A 20,004-nucleotide genomic window follows, 5' to 3' on the forward strand; every position below is an offset into this window, starting at 1 on the left:
GGTTTCTTTCCAAACTATTATTTTTTATTTAAGTTGTCAGATATATAGCAACAGGTTAGATGAACTATGGTGTTACTCAGTGTTTGGTCTTGTGCGTTTTAGCTCCCGGCGGTTGCGTAGCAGAGGGCCCCGCGGTGGGTTAGCGAGGACGCAGCAGCTCCTGCCTGCCCCCCGTGTGCTGGCAGCTCCGTGTTCCCAGAGAACCCCACTTGCTAACATTTTGTATATGATTAGCTTCAGCTCTGCAAGTAAAAGTGAATCATGTGTTGTGGTTGGTGCTTCATACTCCTGTGACGACGTTCAGTGGTAGTGCATGAGAGTTTATCTCTGTTCATCTGCTCCAGAGTTTTCTTTTCTATCATTTGACACCACGTGCTGGTGGAAAAAGCTGTAGGGAGGAAACCGAGGCGATTCTGAAAGCAAAGGCAACTCCTGCAATGCCTTAGACGTGCCTGAAATACCTCCTGCATTAGGGTACCCCTGGGCGCTGAGGGGTAGCTAAAAATCTGAAAATCAAAGTCGACCACTTCTTTCCGGGTCTTTCCTCTTTTCCTACACCTCTGTGCCTCTGCCCTCCTCGCTTGATCTGTGTCCTGCTCTTTCGGCTTCTCAGCAGCATCTCCTCTCCTTGGGGCTGGATCGGGATGCTGCCCATGGAGGGATGCTGCCCACAATGGGATGTTTCCGCCCCTTCCCACACCCACCGCTGCTGCCCCACGGCGATGGGTAGAGATGAGGGAGCAGCCTGGGGAGCATGGGGCCACCCCTTCATGGAGGTGCCTGATACCTTGTTTACACGCAGCCTGAGCTCTGTGTCAGGCTGGGGAATTACTCCCAGGTCCAGTTCATCTGCCGCCAGCGTTCTGGGGACACAAGCCACCTTGTTTGGATCCGCTTTGGGTTTAATACTTTTGTGGACGTGGCTTGTCTCTCTTTGCTGCTGCTAAACAGCTCCTGGCTCTCCCTGCTCATCTACACTCCTGGGAAACTTTGGGAATCACGACTTTGGGCTTTGCATACAAAATTAGGTGGGTGTCACATAGGGGGTTTGGGGGTCTGCAGTGACCTGGCTAAACTGTAGTTCTGAATCAGGTATCAGCTTAAAAATCCCTGTGGATCCAAGAGGGCAATAGTCTTTATGTACCTTTCGGTGAAACTTTCTAGCCCGTAATAAGTGCATTTTTGTTTTTTCTACCTTTTCATACTCTTTTTCTAGTCTTCCACAGAGAAGACCAGTTTTTCTTACACTAGACTCCAAACTTTTGGCATCTGGGAACATTTATAGGACATGAGTAGCCTAGATTGTCCCAGTCCTCCCACCGTGGCTTTCAACCCCCCCTAACCTCGATCTTTTTACTACAGCTTACATAGCTTTAGGATGAAGGATGGATGAAGTCATTTGTTCTGCAGCTGGTTTCAGTCTTGGTGTTGCAAGGCAGATGTGTAAATACCCTGTCCCCGGTTTGTCTTTTGTTTTTAACGCTGATTTACTGTCACAGAGAGTGAAGCGCAGCCGGTCTGACCCGGGGCTCACACCCCAACCCTTCTCCAATGCTGTCATGAAGTGGTTTGTAATAATTTTTTTAATGACTTATGTATTTTACAACTTGAATTCTTAATATATAAATGAAGAAATAAAGATGCATGAAGGGTGTGTGTGGGGGGGAGTGTTAAACTAACCTAAACTACTCATTGAAGGTGTTTTACGTTGCTGGTCTTTATTTCACATCGGTAGTGGTGTTGACATTGGTGTGCTGCCAGGTATTTCACCCCAGTATTTATATTTGCACAGATACGCCTTTGTTAGCCAAGTAGAGATCGCCTGCCAAGATCGTTTCCCCCCTCGCAACAGAAATACCAGCCATCTCTCCATCCCGATGCTGTATTTCCAGCATGGTTTCAAATGACATCCAACTCTACCCCCAGGCTTTTAAACAAAAAATATCTGGAGTACTGGAAAAGGACTTTTATTTTCTGCCAAGGTTGCTGGTGGCGGGGCCAAGTCCGTCCCTCCGGTGCCAACCTGCCGCTGCCAGGCTTTTGGGGAGGGGGTGGTGGTAACCAAAAGCCAGCGCGGGGAGGTCGGCGTTGTGATGTAGCGCATCCCCATCCCATGTGGTCTGTGTACTCATTGGAAATAAAAGTTTGGATTTGTTTCAACCCTTTGGAGATGATGCTCTGTGCGCGCTGGCCCCTGGGGAGGTGGGTTTCCATCGTGGTTGCAGCTGGATCCTCTTCGTGGTGGGTTTAGAGGGTCCCTCCGACAGGGTGTGGGGTTTGGCAGGAGCTTTGTGCCCATTGGTGAGGGAAAGGGAAGCCTCTTGAGGTTTCAGCCACTGACAAGCCACATTCCTGCAGGATAAGCCAGCTCAGGGAGGATCAGGCTCGTTCAGGGTGCAACATTGCTCAAAATCACAGTCATTCAGAAACTGAAAGACACCTAAAGCTCTAGCTTCAGTGTCCATACCTTCTCCATCTGTTTTCCTTCTTCTCCCATCCCCAGCAGTGAGTACAGGCTCTACCGAGTGCCACCTCCAGCACACTCACAGCTGGCCCGCTTGGTCCATTCCAGAGCAGGAATGGCCTCATTTGGGGCTGTTCTGGGGAGATTACTTGGAGTCTTGTGTGCAGTTCTGGTGTCCTCATCATAAAAAGGACATGGAACTGTTGGAACAAGTCCAGAGGAGGGCCACGAGGATGATCAGGGGACTGGAGCACCTCCTGTACGAAGACAGGCTGAGAAAGTTGGGGCTGTTCAGCCTGGAGAAGAGAAGGCTGCGTGGAGACCTCATAGCAGCCTTCCAGTATCTGAAGGGGGCCTACAAGGATGCTGGGGAGGGACTCTTCATCAGGGACTGTAGTGACAGGACAAGAGGTAACGGGTTCAAACTTAAACAGGGGAAGTTTAGATTGGATATAAGGAAGAAATTCTTTACCATGAGGGTGGTGAGGCACTGGAATGGGTTGCCCAGGGAGGTTGTGAATGCTCCATCCTTGGCGGTGTTCAAGGCCAGGTTGGATGAGGCCTTGGGTGACATGGTTTAGTGTGAGGTGTCCCTGCCCATGGCAGGGGGGTTGGAACTAGGTGATCTCAAGGTCCTTTCCAACCCTAACTATTCTATGATTCTATGATTCTATGATTATGAGGGTCTGAGTCCTGTCCTGGCTGAGGTGTGAGGCTGGGAAAGGGGCTGCACCCAGGCTGCAGCAAAATATCCCCTTGTTCCCCCTTGCACCCACCTCCTTTCCCCAGTGCTTCCAGGAAGATAATCTGCTCATACCAAATTTAAAGTCCTGAATATTCACTTTGGTTTTGAAGGGTTCTCCTGGGCAAATGATTTCCCAGCTAGGCAGCCAGCCACAGCTTGAGGCTGCTTAGCCTCAGGTCATCTCTGGGCCAGGAGGAAGGTGGCAGTGTGGGTTTTGCAGTGAAACCCATCGCCATTGAGCTCAGCATGGATGCTGTGTAGATATTTCAGTTTTCTATGCATGTTAATTGCATTTCAGCAGGTGGCCAATGTTGCCCACTCCTGGGGAGACGGAATAAGCATGCCCTGACTTTCCTGCTCTGTCAGGCTTGACTCTCAGCTCCCCATCCCTTTCTGTGTCCATTGGGCCAGCTTAAAAGCAAAAACATTGGTGTTACTGCAAAGGAGCAAACCAACTGTCGCTCCTGCAACACCTCGGCTGCTTGGTGTGCCAAACCAGGCAGTGTTCAGCTGCTGCCATACCCTGCTGGCTCTCCTCCATTGCCAAGGCTTGTTTTGTTTCATCTTCACCTTCCCAGGCTTCAGCTCAGGAGCAGCAGCAGCACTGCCGAGCCAGCAGCAGCTGCTGAGCCGGAGGAGGTGTGGAGCACCCAGGGAAAGCAGAGGTGAGATGTTGCTCCCTGCACGCCATTCTGCTGCCTACCCCAGTGCCAGCACTGGGCCCTGTAGGGCTTGTTAATGAGAATAAACCCATTTGCACTGATTGCATTCATTAGATGCAAGAACATTATATTTGCAGCATGGGAGGAGAGGGGAAAACCAGGATGGGTTAGGAAGGGCAAGAGCTATCTGAGGGTGATGAAGGCAAGAGAGGAGGAGGAGGAAGAGTGGTGAGCCCCATCCTGCTGCAGGCATGGGACCATGCTGGCACTGCCTGTGTATTTGTGCTCCCACACCTATGCAGAGGTTTCATGACCTCCATTGCTGGTCACCCTTGCTGGGATGGACAACATGTGACATTCATGTGGCTGAGGGCACGTGCCCTCAGATGGCCACACACCCCAGGGACAGTCCCAAGCTCCTTTTAGCTATGCTAGAGACTTTGTCCCTTTGCTGATCACTTGTACGTCACCCTCTGTGCATGTGTCAGCGACACGCTAAGGTGCTCATGGGCTCTGGCTGTGAAAGCCAAAGGACACAGAGCTGGCTCTCTGTGAGGAGCCCCTATCCTCACTTAAACCATTCCAGGAACAAGCCAGAGGAGATACAATGAATGAGAGAGGAATGGTCCTAAAGGGAGGCAGAAGACTGCGCAGTTCCCCCTGGGTCTCGGGGCAGCCGTGGGGAGGGTTTGGATCAGCCCCGTGCCACTGCAGTGCTGCACCGGTGGCTGTGCTGACTGCCAGCTGGAGCGCTGGGAAGGGCTGGCATGGAGAGAAATGTCAGGATGAATATTGCATTGGCTCATTGTGCTGTCAGCACCACGTCTGTGAAGTGCCACCCTAGCCTGGGAGGGATGAGGGACGGGGGTGGTCTCATTCCCATCCCAGGCTCATTGCCATCTCCACACAAAACCACCCTTGAACAGGGATCCTTCACCTGCTGGCTGGCTCTTAGTGCAGAGCCCTTCTGCAAGATGCCACTAGAGCAGAAACTTCTCCTGGCCATAAACCACACAACACCTGCAAGAGATGACTGAAATGTATCTGGGAGCAAAGCCTGCAGTAGCAGCATTCACATGGAAAACAGTTTAATTTCAAGATGGAAGTGGCAACGAAAGGAGGGAGGTGGCGGGGTTCAGGCTCACCTCCTGCCCATCCCTGCGCAGAAATCCCTTTCACTGCTTCTCAGGAGGATGTTGGAGCTGCTGAGACAGCTCCAGGCTGGGAAGGATCTGTGTGAAATAAGGATGACTCACGCATGGTTTGAAGACTATAAAGGAAGTCTGGGTTTCTAAACCCTGGAGAGCACACCAAGAAGAGAAAATAAGCGCCCCTTCTCTGTTGGGTTAGCCTTTCCCCCTCCTGAAAGGTCAGTTCTGCTCTTGCCGAACTTCATGAGAGACTCTCCGGCATTTGCAGTGGTGTTGCTGCATGTTAGAGTGACCAGGAACCACAACCCTTCCGAGGACAGCAGCAAAGCCCCCATACATGGCCAACCTGTGACTCCTCATTCCCCACAGCTCTTGCTGCGGGCATAGGACAAGGCTCAGCGCTGTGGCTGGGGACAAGCCCCCGTGCCCTCCAGCCCCACATGCAGCTCTGGCCAGTGCAGTGTCCCACTGCTCCCCAGTATAGCTCAGTGCTCCCCAGTACAGCCCACTACTACCCGGTACATCCCAGTGCTCCTCACTGCTCCCCAGTTACAGCTCAGCATTCCCCAGTGTTCTCAGCGCAGTGCGCACGGCGAAGCTGCCCGCTACCACCCGCACACCGGCCCCATACCAGAGGCCCGGCCCCATACCAGAGGCCCCGCCCCCACCAGAGGCCCCGCCCCTGTCGCTGTCCGCCTGCCGTCGTGTCAATAAAGCTGGATGAAGGGCCACTTCCGCTTCCCGGCAGCACCCTCCGCCTCTGATTGGCTATAGAGGCTGCCGCTCGGCGCGGACTGGCCAATGGGCAGGCAGAGAGCGTGGCAGGGGGTGTTCCTTCCCGTACAGCCCGTGGGCCCAGCCTGAGCGCGCGAGCGGTAGGGCCCGGCTGTCAGCGGAGGCGCCGGTGCCGCCATGTTCCGCCGCAAGCTCTCTGCGCTCGACTACCACAACCCGGCCGGCTTCAACTGCAGGGGTGAGGGGCGGCGGCGGGGCTTCGGGGCGCTGTGACTTCCTCCCCAGCCCTCCCTTCCCGCCGCCCCTCACGCAACCACGGACCCGGCTCCCCCTGCCCCAGGGCCCCTCTCTGAGGCCGGGGATTGCTGGGGCGGCTCGTCCTTTCTATTGGTATCCCGTCGCCTCAACACGGGGGAAACGTTCCGCCCTCACCTCCGTGGTGTCTGCATGTCTCCCGTGGAGGGGGGGCGAGGAAGGGAGGTGGAGGCCGGGAGGGTCTGCTGGGCTCCGAGCGTTAGTGGACCGCTCTGCGCGCAGAGTTCAGCCGCAGCATAGTGATCAGGGAAAAATCCCGAGTTTAGGCCGGAAAAGCCTGAACCCCAGGCATTATCGTGGTGTGCGCAGTTTGGGTGTCTGTTTGAGCCTTGTTCGAGGGTAGAGCGGAAGGAGAGTTGCAATGCAGGGATAGACGATGTTGCTGCTCTTCTTAGCCTCCTCCTATGAAGTCTTAGTTTATGTGATGTAAGGGGCAGGAGTCACTCAGAAAGCTTCCTCAGCTCGGGGGGGGGAGGGTGTGTGTTACTGCTAGATATAACGTCTGTCCAGCTAACAGTGTTAGGAACCGAGTTTATCGTTGCTTCACTTTTCCTTCATTTAAGTTATAACTACATTCACAATAAAAACAATGTGTTGGCTGATGCCTTTTAGTGTAGCTAGTCGGTCATAGGCAGTTGGAATGGACTTGAAAAATAAGAAACAATTATTGTTGAGTTTTGATCAGAGGTTATCTTGGAGTACACGATTTCAGTGTTAGATGTTTATATATGTGTATATTAATGGTAAAATATGAAAGTGCTCTGGGGCATCAGTATTTTTATGAGCCAGATCAAAACTTAAGGGCTTGTTCTTGCCCTTAAGGTATTTGTTAAATTTTGCTTTGTTTACTTCTCCCAACAGATGAAACAGAATTCAGAAATTTTATTGTCTGGCTGGAAGACCAGAAAATCAGACACTACAAGATTGAAGACCGAGGAAACCTGAGAAACATACACAGCGATGACTGGCCCAAATCATTTGAAAAGGTATTTCATTGTTTCAAACACAATTCCAAATGATGATGTAAATGACAGTTAACAGCTGCTGTAGTTGTAGAATGTGACTCTGTTTGTCCTGTCTCTGAACTTTTGCATTTATAGGAATTTAAATGTATTATTAAAGCCAAACTGCAGGAGTTAAGACGGTAGAAGTTTTTGTACAGTTTTCATTCGGCTTTGTTTGGCAGTAGGTGGGGTATCCATTCTAATGATTCTGTTTTTTTTTTTTTTGCCTGATTTGATTCAGTTCTTGAAGTAGAAGAAGATTGACTACAAATAAACAGCTTTTCTACATTAGTGATTCTTATGTACCAAAAGGAAAGTGGATTAGGCTAAAGTATTTGTAGGCATTGCAGGCATGTGAAAGAAGGCTGCTTCTTCTCAAGAAAGCTATTATGGCTGCTCATCTCTGCACCTCTTGTTATTTCAGATAGATGGTTTTCCTTTGCTGAGTGCTCAGTGTGGCAAGCAGTGAGTGATCTCCTGAAGGCTCATTGAGCATTCCAAGTCACCACAAGGCTGTTGAGCATTTCCTCTTTCTTCTCTTTGCTTTCTCTTGATGCAGCCCTGCAAGGAGCTGGAAATGCTGCTCAGTAATACTCAGTGCTCACTCATCTCACTTTTTTTAACCCTGGAACTGCATGTTTTGCTCATTGCCCAGGAAGATTGGCGTTACAGTGCTTGTGCTTTGCAGGGAGGAGCCTAAAGTGTTCTAATATCACATGCATAAATGTACATGCTGTTAGAATTACTGGCAGCTGGCACTGTTACTGGCAGCTGGCACTGTTGTGGTATCAGTGGTATCTTTTCTGGCTTGGCCAGACTCTCCTCTGTGTGCCTGCCTGGGGGTCCCTGCCTGCTAGTGCACTTCAGCCCCTGATGACCTTTCCCTCTGTGCTGCCAAAGTAGACGCTGTGGGGCACTTCTCTCCTTCCAGCAAAGGGGCACAGCAGAATGTTTCTGTATCCTAGATTTTGTTAGTCTTGGTAGCAGTTTGGGCTGGGTCCTGTGTTCTGGATTCAGAAGGACAGTGTCCCAGCCACATTTTGCCCTCCTATTGTACACAGTCCGTAAGAAGGGGAAAATGACTTTTGCTGCCCCCAGAATCCTGTTATATCAACATTGTGACAGTCTAAGGCAGCATCATTCCTTCTTCCTGCTTTAGATGGTAAATCTTTGCTGTGATTTGTTCTCTGTCCTTTCTTTTGCCTCCACTTACTGCGTAACATGAACAGATAGCAAAGAAAGGGGCACTTTGCTTTCTCTGGTTGCCATCTGACAATGAGTAACATTCATTAAAAAGAAGGTGCTACTAATACCAGTAGCTCAAGCAGACTTGAGCTACTGGTGGATTGGAGTGCTCAGACAAGTGTGAGATAGATGGGATGCTGCAGTAGGACATTTCACAATGTTGCTTCTTGTTAATAACTGTAAGGTCTGTGAGAAAGTGACTATTGACAAAACAGTTCTGTGCTCCTCCTTAATTCATGCAGGCCCATAACAGCTATTTGTTTTCTCCTCCTTCTGCTCCTCAGTATATGAAAGATGTAAACTGTCCTTTCAAAATACAAGAGCGACAAGAAACAGTGGACTGGCTGCTCGGCTTAGCAGTTAGGCTCGAGTATGGAGATAATGGTATGAGTGAATTTAATACTTCAAAATGATAGGGAAGCAGGGGTTTACTGTTTAATTTTGGGAAGTATTTGTCAGATTAACACCATGTCAAAAGTATATGTTGTTTTCTTAAAAGAAAAGAAAATATTATTTCATCTGCTTGGTTTTGCACCATGTTCAGATGTGAACTGCTTCTGTGGGACAGGGCAGTAGTGTACTTGCATTTAATACCTTATTTCTGGATATAGCAAAACCCATTGTATATATTTATACCCTTCTTCCCGTGGGATTGCCTTTATGAGAACTTACTCTAAAGTGTATTAAACGCATTTTCTGTAGTACTACATTTATTCAAATAAGTTATTCTTAGAGCCTTGTTTTACAGGAAGTAGATGCAGAACCCTTGGGAATTAGGGCAAGGTTAGGAAGAGGCTGAGTTAAATCTCAACAGTCAGCAGCAGCTCACTTCCTTATACTGAGAGTGCAGATAAAAAAGTAATTACTGGTGGCAAACATAATAACAGACAAATTACTGTTTTCCGTTACCTTTAATTCCTTGGGCAGGGCTGAGCTCTGCTCAAGACAGGGATGGGATTTAAATACCTGCAATCTGTAGAACTGTTTCTCATTCCTTCATTGATGGAGAAAGTGAGCTGTCTGTGACTCAGGGTTGCGTAAAGATGGAGGAGCCAGGAGGTCTTGGAAAACCCCTGTGTGGGTTGTAGATGAATTCTGCAGTCTATAAAACAATGCCTTCACTGGAAATGCTATACTCACTGATCAGAACCAGCTTCAGTCTGTAGCTCTTGAACCCTCCATACACTGCTGATTGAGGCAGAGGGCCAATGCTAGTTGGAATGATGGATTTTCAAAGTGGTAGAACTGTCAGTGCAGCTTGTTCCGCCTTCTGTGACGAAGACTGTAGGAAGACCCTTAATCAAGAGCAGAATGTCTTGCGTAAGTGTGGAGCCTGCTTTACTGCTGCTCTTGGACAGCACATAAGCTTTCTGCAGATGCGAGCTGTTGGGGTAGCTCATTAGAATGGCAGCCTTTGGACACGTTAGTAGAGAACTCCAGAATGTCAGTGTATGAGCCCAGAAGGCTCCAGGGCAATTACCACAGCTGTACAATTAGTACAGCTGTAGCAAACTACAGCTTGGTACTAAACTTGTAACTAGTTATTTTTGTCATTAGTTCTAATGGTGCTCATGTTTGCTTCTTAATTTAACAGCTGATAAGTATAAGGATTCTACCCCAGATGGTGCTAAAAATACTGATAATACAGCAAAAACTGCAGAACCGCTGATTAACTTGGATGGTAAGTGTGCAGCAACCTACCGTATGGGTACATCATGGGGGAATGTGTTCCATGGCCTGTGTGGTGTTCTTCAGACTTTAAGTGGTTCTAATACTTTGATAGATACAATTCTTTAAAGCCCCATTTAAACCTTTAGGAATGCAGAGTTCATATGTTCTTTGACTGCTGGCTGAAACTGCCTCTCTGTGAACAGTGTTTTGAGACTTACTTGTTCCCACTTGTCTGTATTTCTGCTTAAGGAAAGAGGAACTGCTCCTTGTGAATCTCACTGCAGTGGTGCAGAGCTTCTTCTGTTGGGAAAGAAGGAGAAGGGCTAAGGGGAAAATCTGTCCCAGCAGTATGAGGTGCCTAGAGACTTGATTAGATATGATTAAGTTGGGAGGCTCTTCTCAGGCAATGAAGAAGCAGTTGAAGGGTGTTTACCTTAACAGCTTTGCAGAGAGCTGTATAAACAATGAGTGTTTGTTTCGGGTTAGGGTGAAATAGCAAGATTCCTTTTGACTATAGACTGTAATAGATCTTTAAAACAAACAAAACTAAGGAAATGTGGTGGCAGACTATTTCAATACTGTCAACATACTACATGTTGGCTTGGTCTTCCTCAGCTATACCTCTCATCACTTTATTTTGACTGCTAGGTGCATTCACAATAATGGAAGTGGTGGAAAATAATGACTAAATTTAGCCCAAAATCCCCCATGTCTTCTCCCATTGCTCCTTATACAAAAAGACAGCTAGGAATTGGTCCTGCCCTCACCCAGCACAGTTCTTTCCAGTGAGAGAAAGATATAGAAAAAAGAATATCTTTGTATAATTTGCTTTATTTTCAAAGACTTAACACCAGTTTATTGTACACTAGAACATATGCAGTGTGTTTGGTGTTGAAAACAATGCTGCTTATGTTTGGATGTTGTTCTGCAACATGATTATGAAGCCTGGCGCACACTTTGATTGCTTTGTAGCTAGACTAAGTTGTTGTTCTCTGCTGTTTATTCATGGCTTTACCCATCCTTGAGAACAATCCCATACCAGGGAGTCAGGAAGCCAGTTCTGCCTTTTGGAGCCAGTTAAACTAGCGCATATTTTTAATGATGATTGTTTTTACAGTGAATAATCCCGATTTCAAGGCTGGAGTGATGGCTTTAGCTAATCTCCTTCAAATTCAGCGACATGATGATTACTTGGTAATGCTTAAGGTAAGTTTCACAGTTTTATACCTCCTTTCTTCCTTCTTTTCCCCAGTGGCTGATACATGTGTAATACCTTGTGGTGCAGAGTTAAATTACGAGTTTTGAAACACAAACAGAAAGTAAAACTCATCCTGTATGTGTCTGCTCAGGCATATAAGAACACAATATAAATCATGGAAATTAATGGATAATTATCTTGGTAAGCTGAGTTACTGGAGTACCAGCACTGAGAACTGTTGTTCCAAATCTCAAGTATTCTTTGTGTTTTTAATGATTCTCAGAAGTGTTGAGGAACATGCTCAAAGAAGAAGATTGTATTCTAGTGCTAGCAATTAATTGAAACTTGAAGACATAGAAGCTGAGTGATGCAAAGGCTGTTTTTTAAAACAAACATCCTAGGGAGTAACCACAGTTAAAGGCTTCTTCCTCCTCTTTTTGTCCTATGAACTGTTGACTCTGTCATTACTGAAGTCAATTTAATTTGACAACTAATCATGGCTTTTAAATGTAGTAAATAGGCTAATTAATTTTCTAAAGCATCTTTTTTGTGACTGAGAAAATTTGTAACTTACTGGTGGAACTCCATAGTTAGCTGTAAATTTTGGGTCGAACCTGTACTGTGTTTTTGGAGTACTGAATTTACTGAGACAAGCAATCCTGAGTTCCTACTTGATCCTGCCATAATACGGAAATAAGCTTAGTTTTGTTTGCCACCAAAATAAACTCATTTCACTGAAAAAACCAATAAGATCCATTTGTTACAGCACCTGTGATATTTGCTAAATTCTTTTTTGAGAAACTAAATGCCGTAGGTAGTGAGGTTTATATAGTGTGTGTAAGTCTGTAAGAGGTATACTTAACAGTATTACCACCCTAGCCTGGTTTCTTAATGAAATGATAGCCTGCAGTTATCGCATCAATCACTTTATCATTCTCTTCAGTCTGGTATACTCCTTTGCTTTCCCAAACTAGCCTTTGAACCCTTCATCAATCTTTGAAGAGTGGTGGAGATCTCGTATATTAACCCCCTACCAAAAAACCTCCAGACCTAAACCCCTGCAAAAATCAGTGAAAAGGGGTATCAGAGAGAGAAGAGACCCTGGTGAAATTGAGGATCTGCAGCATGAGCTCAGCCATTATTAGACAAGAGTTCCTTCAGGTGGGCTTCCAGGGTTGTCTCAAGGTTAACAAACTGTATCTGGGTAGGACCATCTAGTACCATCTAATTTGGTACTACCAGCTTGAAGTGACCAGAATGAGGTTTCTGCTATGTTTCTGTCACTGTTGCTACATTTCTAGTGTCACTTTTCTCAGACAGAAGTGGTTGAGGAAAACCACCAGCCTGAAATTTTGTAGCTTTTAATTACAGTGAGAATGGATTTCTTCAATGGCAGTTCATGTTACAGGGGCAATAGCAATGCTGATTTTCAGGGTTTGATGGTATTAGGATGTGACAGTGAAACTTTTTAAATTTCATACCACTGTACGCACATTTGCAGAGAATTTATGATCCCTGTTCAGGCTTGGACACTGGGGAGTGGATGTTTAAGGGAGGCCAGAGGGTGCAAGCATGCCGCAGATCTGCCAGACTTTTGCCAGAGTGGGCAAAGAGCTATCTGGACTCCCATTTTATTAATTTAAATCTGGGAAGTTCATCAGAAAGCATCTGTGTAACACAGTTGGATATCCTTTTCTAACGCAAAAGGCACTCAAAATTCTTACACAGGGTCTGGTTTCACTGCTGGAATTTAAAGTTAAACTCCTCATCAAATCACTCTTGTCCAGGCTGCTCCCTTCAGTTAGAAGGATTTCTGGAAGTATTCAGTGACATCTTTCTAGTATCATTTCAACTTTAATCATGACCAGAACCAAGAGAAATCTTGGGAGAAAAACATGAAGCAGTAAGACTGCTTCTGTCACATTTGGCTACTCATCAGGGAAAGTTTGAGAAATATGTTTGACAGACCCAGTTCTTCTGGTGGAAGTCTGCCTGCATGGTATTCCTTCAGTTATTTTTAGAGGCATTTACAGCTGTAGGTTTCAGTAACTGATAGCTCCGATACGATTTCATGCTATGTACTGGAGCCAGTAAAAACAGATGAGCAGCAGGATTGTTAAACTCAGGGCTGCTCTTGTTCCTGTGTCTAAAAATAATTCCTTTCTGCTCTCAGTCTTTTTTAAAACCTGGGTGTGTAGCTTTGCTCCAGGTTTCTCTGCATGTGGAAGATGGTTCAGCACCTACTAAAAGATGCTGATGGCAGGATTTGCTTCCTGAAGAAGCTGTGTTGCTGCAGCATTAAAGGTGTGTGTTCTTGGAACAATAAAGATGGTGCTGCTGCTTTGGGATTGTGATTAACTCATTCTGTAGTCATAGAATCATTGAGGTTGGAAGAGACTGTTAAGACCATCAAATTCAACCATTAACCCGGCACTGCCAAGTCCACCCCTAAACCATGTCCCTAAGTGCCACATCTACACCTCTTAAATTCCTCTAGGATTGGTGACTCCACCACTTCCCTGGGCAGCCTGTTCCAGCACTTAAAAACCCTTTTGATGAAGACATTTTTCCTAATACCCAGCCTGAACCTTATCTGGCACAACTTGAGGCCATTTCCTCTCATCCGATTGCTTATTACTTGTGAGAACAGACCAATCCCCACCTTGCTACAACCTCCTTCCAGGTAGCTGTAGGGAGCAATAAGGTCTTCCCTGAGCCTCCTATTCTCCATTCTAAAAAACCACAAGCTTTATGACTGTTCCTAGTACCTTGCAGGTTTTGGCCCATCAGTGGCTGAAATGAATAGTGTGATGTCCTTGTCTCTTCTGGTTAAAGCTCCTTCCCACAGCCAGAGAAACAACACCTGTGTATGATACTACTTGCAAAGTATAGTGCTATTTGAAAAGGTTTAAGGTCTGAAAGAGTTTTCCAAGAAGTTGTTCACAGAATGATGGGTTTGAGGTGATGCTGGGTTATAATGTTTCCCTTGGAATTGCAGAGAAATGCATCAAGACATAAATAAATGACTCTCACCTTCAATGTTTTTCCTAGGCAATTCGCATTTTGGTTCAAGAGCGCTTGACGCAGGACGCCATAGCAAAGGCCAGTCAGTCCAAGGAGGTTCGTACATACACTGCATGAGTCTAGTGCTAATTGTTCCATATTGAGGGAAGAAGTGTAAGCATAAATGTCTATCATCTCAGTCAAAACCAATTCTGTTTAAACACTTTGTTTAAGATGGTGGTGGAACCTTGTGTTATCTTTGCCATCCTGATTTGAAAAGACCCAGAGGATTATGGAGAGTAGTATGCTGAGCTTTTTTTGTTTCAGTTGAGTACAAAAAGGTGTAACCATATGATATATCAGTAACTAGCTGTTCCCTGCCTAGTTACTTGCTAGAGGATTAGCTTTACTGTTCAGTGCAGCAGGCTGGCAACGTGCAAACAAATGTATGACCCAGCTTTTCCTCGGAATCGGCAGCACTGGCTGCATAAACAGGTTGAAACATTCCTTCTGTGGAGTGTTTTGCCTCATACGTACACCTTGTATGTGTTTGAGGGATAGGATGTTTCATGTCCAGCTCCTTCCTCCTCCTGTTCCCCAGAAAGAGGTGGAGAAAGGAACTTACACACTTAAACCTCAGATTTCACAGAGTTATTTTCTAACCACAAGCAGGATGTTCTAGATGATGGCTGTGGTTTTTCAGACTGTCATTTCTTAAACATCCCACTTTTCCAGCTTTTCCCTCTGGCATATGGCACAGCAGCTGCTGCATTAGTTCTTGGGTGCAGCAGGGAAGGTGGCCTCTCTTGCTGTGCAGGTGTATGTTTAGAAGTGTCCCTGCTAAAGAAACTGGATCTGGTCAAAGAGCGCAGATCCCTTAATCTTTTCTAGCAGCTGTTCAGAACAGTTCATGCTTTATTTATTACCATAATATTGCTTATGTACTAAGTAGCAATCCCAGGTGCTCTAAGTTGTAGTGCAGTGATTTCCAGAAGCATTGGAACATCAAATCAAAGCTTTGGTTTTGTATACCCATAAAACTGTTAAATTGAGCAGGAAAATACGAAAGCAGCTGAGATTGCTGTGTTCATTTTATGTCTGATAACAAATGTTAATAAAAAGCTGCTTTTATTTGCTGTTTACATAGCTGCACAGCTGACATGCAGGGATCAGAATGGGATTTTCTGTGTTTGGCGGAGCTAGCTGCTTTGAGGAACATTCAGTTTTTTTCATGACAAAGAATTGTTCATATTCGATAGGTGTTCAGAGCATCGTCAGGTTGATATGTCACTATGATATGTGTCACTGGGAGTGTGTTCTCGTTAGAAATGCTAAATTTCAAGTGAGGTGGAGAAAAGGGGGGTTGGAGGCGGGAAAACAGCTTTGTGTGCCAGCAGCAATCATCAACATTGTAATGTAGCAGATGAATGAAGAAAATTGCTTAAAAGCAGAGGGAATAGCTGGGTTGCAGGATAGAATGAGAGGAAAGATAAACCTCTTCTGGTTTTGGCTGGCTTGTTAATGCCAAAATACTAGCCAGTGACGCTTTGTATATTAAGCCTTGCCCCTGGAAGCAGGTGATAAATGTCTGACTGCAGCATGGCAGACAGCTTTATATACAAAATGTCATGAGTAGCATGCCTGGCAATATCAAGATAGAGTGGGGGAAAAGATAAAATAGCTTGAGAAATGTTCTCTGGCTGAAGGATATATATGAGGACTCTGGTGAGGAAACTTAAACTGCTGTGCTTGTGGCTTAAATGCACCAAGTAAAATGAGATTTATCTTGTTTGGTTGTCAAGGTACTTATTTCACGATAAGACATAACACATATGGTTGGTTTTTTGTTGGTTTTTGGTTTGGGATTTTTTGGGGTTTTTTAGATTACATTTTGAATGGCTGGTAATTCAATGTACTTCATGTCTAGACAGGATTCAGATTTATACTGGCAGGCTTGTAGTGTATCATAGGTAGTATCAAGTACAAAAATGTCCTTCAGGATCCCTGTAAGGATGCTCCCAAAGGCTATACCTGGGGCATATTTGAAAACACAACAAAGTGGGTAATTTCTGCCCTCCCCTCCCCCTGAAATCTGGAAGCCACCTCAGATAACCTAGTTTTACTGTTGACACTTCCAGTTACAGGGCAGGTGGCTGTGGTGGTTAGGCCCATTGCAAGTGTTTTGTGCAGCATTTTTAAATTAAATTTTTGGGGAATGTGACTGTGAAATTAAGCAGTCTGTATAGTTACAGATTTAAAGGTGATCTTCATTTCTTCAGTTCTCAATCTAAGGATGTCTCAAAAGACCAACTCTGAAGGTGGCACTGTGGTCACTCTGTGTTGGAGGTACCTGTAGTGGCCCTGGGGAATTTGTCCACAAAGAGCTTACTGAATCAATGCTTTGCTGCTTGTGTGGCTTTGAGAACACACCAGGGTGGCAAGGAGCAATTTGCAGCCTTATGTTTAAAACTATTTCCTTGAAACATTTATGTATGAAGTCTGATATTGCAAGAATCCGTCTGAAATGGTGAATCCAGAGGCCACGAAGATGCTCTGAGGGCTGGAGCACCTCTGCTGTGTTGACAGGCTGAGAGTTGAGCTTGTTCAGCCTGGAGAAGAGAAGGCTCTGGAGAGATCTTAGAGCAGCTTCCAGTGCCTAAAGGGGCCAACAAGAAATCTGGAGAGGGGATTTTGACAGAAGCATGTAGGGACAGGACAAGGGGGAATGGCTTTAAACTGACAGAGGGGAGATTTATATTTGCTATAAGGAAGAAGTTCTTCCCCGTGAGGGTGGTGAGGCACTGGCACAGGTTGCTCAGAGAAGCTGTGGCTGCCCACTCTCTGGCACTGTTCAAGGCCAGGTTGGACAGAGCTTGGAGCAGCCTGGTCTAGTGGAAGGTGTCCCTGCCCATGGCAGAGGGGTTGGAACTGGGTGAGCTTTAAGGTCCCCTGAATTCAAACTGTTCTGCGGTTAGTGGTGTTCTTACCAACAAGTGAGTTAGATTTTAAGATAGCGGTTGAACATCCATTTTATTGAAGAAGACATGAAAAAGAACCACTCTTTGAAAATGGGGTAACTCCAATGACTTATGGTCACTATTTTGTATTTAGTGTGTGTTTGATCAACTCAGATTTTTTTTTTTTTTTACATGTCTATAAAGCCTTTAAAATAAATCGTCACTGTTCAGAAGGTTTAGAACCCCATCATTGTAAAACTAATAGCATTGAACTTGAATGTTTTGTCGTGCCAAATGCAAGACATTTGGCAAATGCTCAGAGACAAATGTTGGAAATAAAAGTTACAGAGGTAGTAAAAGCAGATTATAAGGCTTGCATTGTTGAACTCTAATTTGATGTGCATGTTGAAACATGGTTAGTGATTGTTTAGCATGACTGCTTCTCTCCAGCTGGAGAGAGCAAAAGAAAGAGAGCAGTACTTGGAAATGACCACTAATGAAACTTTTCCTTGTACTGTCTTAATAAAGCAAGTGTTTAGAAAATGGAACGTTTAGCTTTATTCCTAAGCTTAACACTTGAGAAAATGCTTCTGGGGATGTTGATAGAGGTTGCAAGTTCAGTGCTTGAGAAACTCACTTGATTACCAAGTATTTTTACAGTTCTTTCAAATCGGGCAGTGCTTTGAAAGCTGGCAGCTGTTTGAAGGCACTAGTTCCTCAGAAAGCCTGGTTTGTGCATGCTTTTTGTTTGTCTGGGTAGCGATGTTGCCGGATTGGATGTTCTCTCACAGTACTGCTGTTGGCCTTTTAAGGATTGAATGTGGGCAGCTTGTATCCAATGGGGTTTGTTTGACGAGTCGGGGCATTATTAAGCATGAAGATTTTTCTTTACAAATACTCTGGGTTTGATGTTTCAGGACACGAAGGCGCTCGTGTGTAATCAAGCACGATGACTTTTCAAAGTTGTCACACACATCTATATAAGCAAAACTCAAGTGGCCTCCAGAGCTACTCACTGTAGCACTTGATTTTATTTTCCAAACATGCAGCATGACGTTTCTAATTGTACTTGAATATGCTTTTTCTTTTCGAAGGGTTTGCCTGTTGCTTTAGAGAAACACATTCTTGGTTTTGACACAGGAGGTAAGCAATTCTCTTAATGTTACTTCTAAGTAGTCTCGTCATGTTACTTCTAAATACTGATGTTTGCCTTTGACAAAGTATATTGCTGTCAAATATGTAGCTAATGTGTACAGTAAAAAACCCTGTAGTGGAAAGAATTGTTCCCTCCCAGCTTGTTATTTACGAGCACCCCTGAGCATTTTGTTTTGGAACAGAAAAGCATAAATCTTAACTGTGGAATATGTTGTTTCAGAGTAATGTTTAAATAACAGCTTTTAATGGCAGCCACGTTTGCAAGTGGGAGGAATGCATCTCACTACCGGTGTAAATCGTGTTTCTACCAGCAGAGGACCCCTGTGCTGCTTCCCTGTGGTTTAGCTCCATAATTTACCTCAAATCTAATCCTAGGCAGTACAAGTTGGTATGACCTGATATAGGTTATTTTGTAAGCAATAGCCAGATGACCTGGGACGCCTCTAGGTTGGCTTCACTTTTGCCCCCTGTACACCTAAATTACTACTCAGATTGTTTCATACTGACCCAACTTGGCTGTGGCGAGGGCTGCAGGAAGCTGAGCAAGGTCCCTCTCCAGCAGCAGGGAAAGTTGCTTCCTATTTCAAGTATGAAAACTACAAGCATGAACGAAGTGCAGAGTGTTAACTTTGACTTAGCTTTTTGAAGTCCTTCATGTCAGATGAAAGTGCTTGACACAACTTCTCTTTCTGTGACTCACCCAGATGCTGTTCTCAATGAAGCTGCCCAGATTCTCCGACTGCTGCATATAGAAGAGCTCCGAGAGCTGCAAACAAAAATTAATGAAGCGATTGTAGCAGTTCAGGCAATTATTGCTGATCCCAAGACGGACCACAGACTGGGGAAAGTCGGGAGATGAACAGAGAAAAGCTTTTAGTCTCTTGTGTACTTAGTACAATTAGGAACTACATACAGCTCTGTACAACCCCGGCATGCAGTTCGAAATGGTATTATTTTACTGTTTTGAAAGAAAACAGGAAATGGAATTCTGACTTCTAAGGAATTATCATTTTTCTTTAAATAAATGAAGTTGGGGAAAATAGACAAATTGTTCTGAATAGCTCTGAGTTGGCAAATACGCCTTTTTCATTGTGTTTGGCTTTGTGTTGAGATGGGAGTGTTACACAAAGTCTCCGCAGATTCCTCTTTTGTTGAGGTCCTGCCATATGAACAGCTTGACCCTGGCTTGCTTGCTGCTTCTCCACTCTGTAACCTACAACTGAAATACTTAAAAACTAAATCCAAAGGGAAACTTAAACCATTTTATTCAATTATTGTAGTAACCCAGAAAAAGTGAAGCATTACATCGTAAATGGTATTTCTGAACATGTATCGGTCTACATTGGGTAGGTCTATGAAGGCACTTAGAAGAACCAACAAGCATGAACAGATCAATTCTAGCATATTCTTCTAATATAAATACTAAAAGACATGCATTGAGGCAGTGGTGAAAACACAGAGTTGTCTTCTGGAAAATCTTCAATGCCTTTGCCACATCACATAACTGTTCTGCACACTGTTGGAGCACATACGGTCTCTGTCTTCAGGGCTGTACATTACTTAGACCCAGCAAATACTTCATCCAAAGCTCCCCATAGGTGCTTATTTTTTTGGCTAAAAGGACCTGTTGGTCAGATTGTCAAAAATGAGTCCATTCTTTGTCTAATAAAATAAATCCTTTGAAGAAGAAACTACATTT

The 20,004-nt window shown here is 45.1% G+C and overlaps 1 protein-coding gene across 1 annotated transcript; it reads left to right on the forward strand.

Moving 5' to 3' along the window:
* The first annotated feature begins 5,866 nt into the window (after positions 1-5,866).
* Positions 5,867-19,892, forward strand: RTRAF (RNA transcription, translation and transport factor). The gene is made up of 8 exons (XM_080617988.1): positions 5,867-5,995; positions 6,934-7,058; positions 8,606-8,705; positions 9,916-10,002; positions 11,110-11,198; positions 14,242-14,310; positions 18,245-18,293; positions 19,010-19,892. Exons 1-8 carry the CDS (start codon positions 5,935-5,937, stop codon positions 19,162-19,164), a joined length of 735 nt encoding a protein of 244 aa, XP_080474114.1. The 5' UTR covers positions 5,867-5,934; the 3' UTR covers positions 19,165-19,892.
* The last annotated feature ends 112 nt before the right edge of the window (positions 19,893-20,004 follow it).

The sequence above is a fragment of the Psittacula echo genome (genome assembly GCF_963264785.1).
Source record: "Psittacula echo genome assembly, chromosome: 5".
NCBI lineage: Eukaryota > Metazoa > Chordata > Aves > Psittaciformes > Psittacidae > Psittacula > Psittacula echo.